The sequence below is a fragment of the Morus notabilis genome, unplaced genomic scaffold (genome assembly GCF_000414095.1).
Source record: "Morus notabilis unplaced genomic scaffold, ASM41409v2 Scaffold57, whole genome shotgun sequence".
NCBI lineage: Eukaryota > Viridiplantae > Streptophyta > Magnoliopsida > Rosales > Moraceae > Morus > Morus notabilis.
The window spans coordinates 399,656-409,535 of NW_010357689.1; the positions used below are offsets into that span (position 1 = coordinate 399,656).

General features: G+C 34.3%; 1 protein-coding gene across 2 annotated transcripts; it reads left to right on the plus strand.

Annotated features, from left to right (window-relative positions):
- Positions 1-2,310: 2,310 nt before the first annotated feature.
- LOC21401527 (transcription factor bHLH63) lies at positions 2,311-5,449 on the plus strand. Of its 2 annotated transcripts, none has more exons than XM_024174467.1 (7): positions 2,311-3,307; positions 3,468-3,704; positions 3,824-3,958; positions 4,059-4,130; positions 4,235-4,450; positions 4,565-4,670; positions 5,262-5,449. In XM_024174467.1, the coding sequence occupies exons 1-7, from the start codon at positions 2,744-2,746 to the stop codon at positions 5,297-5,299; spliced, it is 1,368 nt and encodes a 455-aa protein (XP_024030235.1). In that variant the 5' UTR covers positions 2,311-2,743; the 3' UTR covers positions 5,300-5,449. The 2 variants fall into 2 exon arrangements, with proteins under 2 accessions (XP_024030235.1, XP_024030241.1); XM_024174473.1 differs by having other exon boundaries at positions 3,477-3,704.
- Positions 5,450-9,880: the final 4,431 nt, after the last annotated feature.

Consider the following 9,880-nt stretch of genomic DNA (forward strand, 5'->3'; position numbering starts at 1 on the left):
ATATTTATATATAACCTTACAGCTTTTACCAAGTTGTTATTATTCAGAAAGTACATTGTGATTAGCAAAATAGCACATGACTATATCGTCACTTGGACAGAATCAGAGAGCCCCTTTTGTAATTTTTTGTAAGAATATTAACAAAACAGAAAGGACAATTGATGTTTAGTTTTAATCTATATATCAAGTGTCACTTTGTTAACCTAGGAGAACTAGGATGTCGTCACTTTTTAAACGGCGTCATTAAAATGAAAATTTATTCCTTAATTATCCATCAATCATTGTCTTATATGTATGTCCACAATTAAAATTTTGACTTTCTTAATAATTTATTTGATTTAACTATATTTTCAATGAGGTAGACTCTTTTCCTCCTTTCCGCAACAAACTCGGATTTAAAAGCTTCCAAAAGTTTGCAAGATTCAAGTTAGTCAATTTCTTTAGCTCGGAGCGATTAAGATTAGCATAAGAGTAACGTCGAAGAGAAAATTGACCGATTGAGTTGCTTCTTGCTTTTTATTTTTGTTTTTCCTACCTGAGTTACCTTAATTTGGTTTCTGTGTGCTGCCCCACAGATTGGAATTTGTTGGAACGTAATATAAAAAAAGAAGATATTTAGGGCTTTAATTAGTAAGAAAGTTACATAAGCATACAATTAGACAAAAAGAAACAAATAACAAATGTTGGGAGGTTAATAAGAGCCTTACTATTTTTAGAAGGGACTGACACGTCCCTAATACCCGCAGAATCTCCAGCTACAAAAGAGCGTAATTAATTACAAATAACCCCGCGCGTCTTTATATCACGCTACTCATGTGACGAATAGAAATTTGCGGTGTACCTCACGCGCTGTGGACTCGAGTGGATGAGGAACTTCTCCGTAGGTTTTTTGTGTGTAGCCGTTGGCGATGGGTAATCCCTTGTAACTTCCCAGGTACCAAGTACCAATCAAAACCAGACTACTATGAATCCCCGTTTCAACACGTCATCGTCCACGTCACTCCTCTGCATGTCAGACACAGAGCACCAAAGACTGCCACGTCTGAAAGGCCACGTGGGTCTAGACGTAACGTGAGGCCCCAGTTTTTGGGCATTCCTCACGGGGTCCAAAAACTCATAACGCAGTAAATGGCTAAATCCTGGAAATAAAATATTGATTGAAAACAAAATTCCACAACTAACTATCCTCCTTTGCGGTTCCCGCAAAAAAAAAAAAAAAAAAAAAAAATCCCCCTCTGCAGTTGGTTTTCTATTTTCTTTTCAGATTCATTACAAGGTTTGGTCGTCATACTAAATAAATAAACTGAAAGGTTTATCTCTGAACGATTATGGGCAGAAAAGATAGCTAATAAATTTACTATTGACCAACTTTTGTCAGTCAAATTCCCTATATATAATACTTGTTCTTGGATTATAAAAGGTGAGTACTACTTATATTCCATGGCTAACAAAATGATGTTAAATATCTGTTTAGTTCGCTGCTTCAAGTTTTTAATTTAAATTGAGATGTGATTTTATGTGAAAATTTTTTATTGTAGTAAAAAAGTTAAATATGATTATTTCTGAGAGCTTTTTACTGTAGTAAAATTTAAATTCTAAACTCGAATCGGTGAAATGAACGAGACTTAAATAAAAAAATTTATTAAAGTCCAATTATTATTATTTTTTGGGAGAATTTAAGTCCATTGTTGTGACCATTGACCAACTTTAAGTACGTACTCATTTGCAGATATTTATATATTAAAATCCTTTGGCGGCTGTTAATTACAAAACTAACATGTGATTAAAGAAACAAAACATAAAACCTAAACAAAAGGGGTTTTTGAGCTATGATTCCTCGAAGCTGAAAAGAGGATATTATGAAAGTCTTAGTCTTAATTATTAATTAAAAGAAAGCGACATGGATTTTTTGTACTCGTAAACGGGGTACAAAAGAAAAATATATGTAATAGTGTGATTACGTGCATGAAAAATCATGGAATCGAACATTATTATCAGCAAAGGAGATTTTAGTTTTAGTAGAAGAGAATAACGTCGGAAAACAACCACTACAAAGCTGATCATGAAAGAGAGAAGGGAACAACTCCGTTATATGGACAAGACCACGTGGCGGTCATGTCAATAGGACCCACAACCCACGGCCTCTGGTTATGGATACATTCGATGGCTCTCTGCCCCAGTTGCTCTCTCTCTCTCTCTCTAATTTCTCTCTCCTAATAATTCCGGCTACTTCTTGTCAGATTCCGGCCAACCCTTTTTTGCCCTTTATTTATACCCCACCCTTGCCTTCCTCTTTACCCTTACCTTACATTTCTTTCTCTTATCTCTCTCTCTCTCTCTCTCCCCTTCTCTTTCTCTCTCTAACTACTACATCAAAGAAACTCTCCAATATTGTTCAGCTAGCTAAGCTAGCGGCGCATTTTATCAGAGAGCAAAAACAACGCAAGTACTATGTTATTATGTGTATGTGGCGCACGTTAGCATAACAAACAAACCCGTACTAGCTACTTATAAGGCTTAGTTTTGTCAGAAAGACGTCTTTGTTTGAGCATGAGAGATCACTATAGCTAGAGTACTAATTCTTTCTAATAACCTCAACAGTTCACAGTCCCACTACCTTTTCTGCTTTTTTTTTTTTTAATCTTTTTTGCTTGAAAATATATAGCACTTTAGTAGCCAATTATACACCCCAAGGAGCTAAAATAATTTTTTGAAATAAAAAAAGAAGTTTTAGTTGTGTGACATGAATCGAACACTGCCGGAGATGTTGCACTGCCTGAATTCAGTGGGGAATCTCCTCGCCGGAAACTGTACGGACATGACGGTTTTGGACAGGCAGAGAGCCCGTTTGAAGTGGCAACAAGAACAGCTTCAACAAGAAGAACAACAACAACAGCAAGATGGATATTTTAATGGAAGTGATCAGCTTAATGGGATTTTCTTTAATCCTGCTCAGGCGGGTCAATTTCCGGGTTTTCAGGGTTTGGTCGGCGGCGTGTCGGTTATTGGAGATACGACGGCGAATCGGCCGGTCAAGCCCGACCCGAGTTTGGAAAATGGGTGGTCGGAGCTGGACAGGTTCGAGATGTCCGGGATTGGATTCGGCTCGTCGGCAACGGGGTTGGCCAACGGTCCCGGGTTTCAGATGACCGGTGCCATTTCTCGGACCTCGAGCAGCCCGCCGACGGTGGCTCCGCTCACGCCGGAGGTTAAAAGCAGAGAATCTTTTTCGCCGGAGAAAACTAGCTCCGCCGCAGGTAGAGAGAGCTTCAAGAAGAGGAAGGCTGATAAAGTGAATAACACAAAGGTATATATTTTTCAAAAAAAAAAAAATTAGCGCATCCCAACTAAGTTGACAGAGGTTATTACTTAGTTCCATTTTTTTATTTCGTTTGATATATAATTTTGTGAAATAATTGGGTAATGCAAAAAAATATAAATTTGATGTTGATAAATTAATTATCTAGGGTGTCCAGGAAGATGATTCAAGAGAGAAAAGGGCGAAAGGAAGCGCAGAGGAAGGAGATTCAAAGATCACAGAGCAAAATAGCCCAAAAAATAATAATACAAACGCAAACAACAGAGAATCATCTGCTGATACTTCCAAGGAGAATTCAAAGGCCTCTGAGGTTCAAAAGCCTGATTATATCCATGTCAGGGCAAGAAGAGGCCAAGCCACTGATAGCCATAGCTTAGCTGAAAGAGTAAGTTCATCTACTTTTTTTTTTTTTTTTTTTTAAATCTATCAATAGTTCTTAAAGATTTTTTTTTTTTTTTTTAAATTTGTAACTTATGTGATATTGGTATATATTTGATCATGCAGGTAAGAAGAGAGAAAATTAGTGAGAGAATGAAGTATCTGCAGGATTTAGTACCAGGGTGTAACAAGATCACTGGCAAAGCTGGAATGCTTGATGAAATTATTAATTACGTTCAATCTCTTCAACGCCAAGTAGAGGTGTATATTTACATCTTATATACATATATATTATTCTTCAAAGTTTAGTCCTACAAAATTCCTGTGTTCTAAATTTGAGTTTTTTTTACAATATGAACAGTTCTTGTCCATGAAACTAGCTGCTGTGAACCCTAGGCTTGACTTCAACATAGACGACTTGTTTGCAAAAGAGGTAATAATTAAGCAGACTTTCAGAAAAATAATTAAAAAATAATAATTGGTAATTTTCAGTTACTAATTATTGTCATTTTCCTTAAACAAATTACGATCAAGCAGATGTTTCCTGCTTGCGCCGGCGCCGGTGGTTTTCAGACGCTCGGGATGTCAGCGGAGATGTCGAATTCTCCTTATCTCCAGTTCAATCCGGCGCAGCAAGTGGTTTCATGTGGTGGATTGGAAATGGGGATGAATTCTCATGACATGGGACTTAGAAGAACAATTAGTGCCCCTGTTTCAATCCCTGAGACATTTCTTGACACATCTTGCTATACTGTAATTTGCTCATACCCTTGCACATTACACAATTTTTTTTTAATTAATTTGCTTATCTATATAAGCTGCTTTTTAAGCAATAATTTTGACAAATTGTAATACAATTCTTTGCAGCAAATCCAGCCACCAACAACTTGGGATTCAGAATTGCAAAACCTTTATAGTACGGAATTTAATCAAGGAAGATCATCAATACCCTTTTCATCCCAGCCATTTACAGGTTAGACAATAATACAAGTAACTTATGAAATTTTCTTACCATTTATTAAAACTCCATAATTTTTAGTAAAGTGGGGTTTTTTAATGTGTAATATAAGACCAAATAGACCCCACAAAATGTTTAATGATTTTGCCTAGGAATTACTTAAGGTCCATTCTGATTGGAACAAAGAAACTTTGATAGTATGTGTCTTTTGTATCTGTTTTCCTCATAGAACAATCAAAGCCATAGATTTTTTTAAGTGACCATGATATTCCAACCACCATTTTGATTAAAAAAAAAAAAAAAAAAACGAGGTTGGGAAATTAAAGGTGTGGTGGGATTTTGACTCTGTAAACCACATAATAACTGCTATCATGCATCATCAATAAATGGTGTTGAAATGGGTGGGTCCCATCATTGAGGGAGCTAATTCTCCAATTCACACCAAGCAAAGGTTTCGATTCTTTAATATTTTTTGTTCTAGTGTAACAGAGTAGAAGGACAGCCATTAACTAGCTGTGACAAAGATATTCTTGCATAAATACTATGTCCTTTTTTTCCCCTACTATATATCCAAACTAAATGCTTTGTGATATATGATATTTGCAGGTTCTATTGAAGCTAGCAATCTAAAGATGGAGATGTGAATCAGATTTCATTGCACGATTTCTTAGAATGAGTTCACTCCAAATGCCTTTGATCCAAGAAAATTATTCATTTTCTAAGTACATAACATATAAATATTTGTATGTATACTTGCGATGTAGTAATGAATAAAATGAATAATACCCATTGACCACAAAACACCTTTCAATTCTTTGCATTGTTTCCTACTATGGTTGCAAGGATGATAAAAACAGGATGATGGAACCTAGCGGCCACTAGGTGACAGAAAAAATGACCAACATTAAAGATTTGACTTGGTATGTATGTATTTTACAAAAGAGTTTCACGCAAATATGAACTAAAAATTACACAAGAAGTAACGATACTTTTTGGGGTGTGCCAATGCAATCCAATTTCAGCCAATAATAATAATAATAATAATAATAATAATAAATAATAATAAAACGATTAAAACCGTTGATTTTTTTCAGTTAAAATCTTACAACTCCTCCAACTATTGAGATCTTTTTTTTTTTTTTTGCATTATCTAATTATTGAGGTTTGGCTGCAAGGCACATCTCAAATTTTGGGACGTGTCGTAGTTTTCACGAAAAATTACTTGAAAATCGTCGATGTTGCCCGCATTGACACCTAATACAACATCGCAATGCAGGCTTGTGCTATTACAAGGTAGAATGTGATTAGACCACAAAAAGTATTTAGTGAGCACCAATTATGAGAAACTGCATCACTATGACTTCATATAAAATTGGCAGCTCAATTTACAAGCCTTTGAGGCTTAGCTAGCTAAATAATAAATCAACCCCACATCCTCAAAATTTATGACAAACCCACCAGCTGTTATTGGATTGCAACAAGACATCCATAACTGCTGAGAGCAACGCAGTGTCGTTGCAATTAATCCACTGGCTCACCTTGTCCCTCCCATGGATGAACCCTCACAGACAAACTTCAACCAAACACTTTCTTTGCTCTGTGAGAGACAGACGACATGTTCAGACCAAACTTGTGGACCCCACATCTCTCTCTTTTGGGGCAGAATATATAATAATATTTGTTGAAAATGACATTGATAATTTTCCTTTTTTTTTTTTTTTTCTTCTTCAGTTGGCCTAGTTGAGAGAGTGTGATCAAGTTTGGGCGTGACAACAATTTTAAGAGCGAAAAAACCAGCGAAAGCAATTTGCCGAGACAGGCGACAAACATTTCTATTCCTTTACACAATTCAATTCGTTAACATTGCTTTCTTGTGTCCCTAGTCCATTCATTTCCAAATCATCTTACCTCGAAATGTTGTAAGCTAATTTTTAGTTGCATAATCAATGGAAGATATTAGTGTTGGATCCTTCGGAATACATCCTAAAAATTAACCTATTAGGTTTTTTTGTTCGTATACTCACGGTAATCCTCTTGAAAGAAGGCCACAACCATCATAACTCCCCTTAAACCATGATCTATTTGTGCATCTTCCCTTAAGGGAGGCAAACCAAATTAGCCCTAGAATTTCCATCTGGAAAGATTACTTTTCACCGCAGAACTTCGCATCATAGCAATCAAACTCCATGGGAGCCATCGATATTCGTCTGATTTGTTCAGACGTTCATGTGACTTAGTCTGGAAGCTGATACCGATTGTTTCGTACACGACGATTCCCTCAAATAAGTTAATCTTTTAAAATGGAGACCCAAAGGCCCAGAAGCTAGTACGTGTAACAATGTGAAGTATATAGTGTAATTTCTTGAATCAATCGAAGAATAAAAAAATTATTTGTTAAAAATGTGGTCATGCATTATCCAGGCTCTCTCTATCTAGCTATCCATGCTTTGCTTCTTTTGTGTCTTGTTTTTTTTTTTTTTTTTTTTTTTTTTTTTTTTTTTTTTTTGACTGTGTTTATTGGTGACCTAGCTAGCAAGGTGAATGCTACGAATTGACATAAAAACTGTCATATGGTGACACCGTGATATAGACATTCACTAAGCTCTATGGAAACTGTGTCAATTTACTTCTCATCCTTTTTAAAAGTTGGAGACTCTGTGGTTTTTCCACGAGGTTGTGCGTCTTGGGAGAAAGAGATCAGATAGATATCCCATCAGTAGTTTAAATCATAATTTCAGTACTAGTTCCAGTTTTATTATCAGTTCAAATTTTTCATTTCAAACCAAAAGATTCAAATCATAATTCGTACACCATAATATATTTTTAACTTAGTGTTGTAATTCAAACTTCTATATATGAAGATAGTAACTTTTTCTCAAAGTAACTTTTTTTCTTTTTTTTTTTTCCCATTGCAAACTAAAAAAGAAAAGAAAAACAAAAAGTGAAGAGATAATTTGGTCTCGTTCATTTCATTGATTCGAGATTTGTTACAGTAAAAAGTTCTAAAAAATAGTCACATCTAATTTTTTTTACTACAATAAAAAACTCACATAAAATCACATCTCAACTCGAATTAAAAACTCGAATCAGCAAACTAAATGAGCTCAAAAGTCATCCAATTTTCATGCGGCATTTAAAAACGCCAAAGGGGTAATATGAGTTCAGGTGATAAAGTTAAAAACGCCTTTGCCGAATGAATGCATTACTTTAACAGGATTACGGCAAAAGTTAGAACGCACCTTATTTCAAAAGAGACAAATCAAGACAATAATGTTAAAGAAAAAAAAAAAAAAAAAAAAAAAAAAAAAAAAAAAATTAATTTTCTTCTTCTCTCGAGTAGTCTTTTAATTGCAATTAAAAAAATAATAATTTGTGAACAAAAATGTTAGTTTACCAATTTCAAATCGAAAATGACACATTATGTACCTTAGAAGGCTACAATTTCTTTGTCACATTCTTATTTCCGGAACTTGAGAAAAAATATTTACAATGAACAAACACAACACATTGAAAGCAGTTAGTACTCCAAACATGCATAATCATGGTCTTTAAATTATACGTTTTTTATTGAGTAATAAGAAAGGAGCTTTTCATATGTTAAGTAGCTGAAATGTTGGGGACCACCAAAAAAAAAAAAAAAAAAAAAAATTGCCAAGACCTTATATTGTGCATCTTCTTGCCCTTGGAGTTACAAAAGGCTCAGCTTTTCTTCGTTTTCAAGCCATATGTTAACAATGACAATAAGTGGGCCTGGCCTCATCCATATGTAAGATCTTCTTGATTCTCTTTGTTCCAATGGATAGTGAAAGATGATTTTGCCTTTTCCTTTTCTTGGGTCCACTCACTCTTAACTTTGTATGTTAAAATCTTTTTTTCCTTCTAATCTTTTGGGAGGTTTGATATACATCTCTCTCACAATAAGCCTTTCACTCACATGGTGTAGTTCCAAGGAATAGGAGAAGGGAAAAAAAAAAGGGCTTTAAAATACCCACACAAAGATTCTTGTGGCAATGCAAATAGTATGTACTGCAAAACTTGTATGGTTTTTGTTTGGAAAAATACTTGGGAACACCATGTGGGGTCTTATACTGTGAGACCTATCTTTATTAGTGGACACTGTTAAGCATGATTGGTACTCAATAGTATCGTTATTTCATATGGAGCTAGTGAATCAGCTCCCACAATTTGTGTCTCTTTCTCTCTAACGTCTCGTTTATTTCATCAATTTAAATTTTTAATTTTAATTTTATTACAGTTAAAAACTCTCATAAAAAATTACATCTCAACTCAAATTAAAAACTCGAATTCGCGAACTGAACTTTTCGTTAGTCATCTGTGTGTAAATAATTAATTAATTAACGACATGTTAACTGCATCGGTAATTTTTCTGACTCCATTTGGCGTCACTAATGTCCCTGAAAAGGTGTTCTGACATTTCAGTACAAGCTTTAACTGACATAAAAAATTTGAATTTATTCTCGGTAAACTGGTATGATTATTGGTGTGGTAATAACAAAACTAATTTTTTAGAAAACATATTGAATAGTAATAAATGTTTTAATTATTATCGGTTTAATATACATATATATATTTTTTATGTTATTTTTAAATTTTAATAATTAGTATTTTAAATTTAAAATTAAAACTAAATCACATATATAATAAAAAAATCTGATGCAGAGTGAGAATAACAAAACATACAAAGTAGTGAAAAACACACTACAAACCCAAGTTTTTAGTTAAAACATTCATGCATAAAAATGGAAGGTATAAAATATAAAGATATACATACATATGAAACTAGAATGACCATCACCATTATGCTGCAAAGGGTACTGTTGTGGCTACTGAGGGTACTGTTGCAGTGAGAGAGGTGGAGGAAAAGCAGCTGGATCTAATGCAGCAAAGTACATAGGAAATTGCATGAACAATTTGTTCTTTAGTGTGAGAAACCTACTAACCTTGAGCACTTGATTATAGATTAGAGGACTATTTGCTAGGCTGCGAGTTTTGAAGTGCCAACAAATTATTCTGAAAAAAAAAAATTATAGTAAGAAAGATATTAGAAAGAGTTACTTTTATTATAATTTTGACTTTATTTGTATTTATTTTCATATTAAGAAATCTTTTTATGTCAATCTTGGATGATTATGTGCTTGTGATTTCTATTAATATGAAACCCTTTTCGTAATGCTCTTTAGTAGTGAATTCCTTCTTTCTTTCCC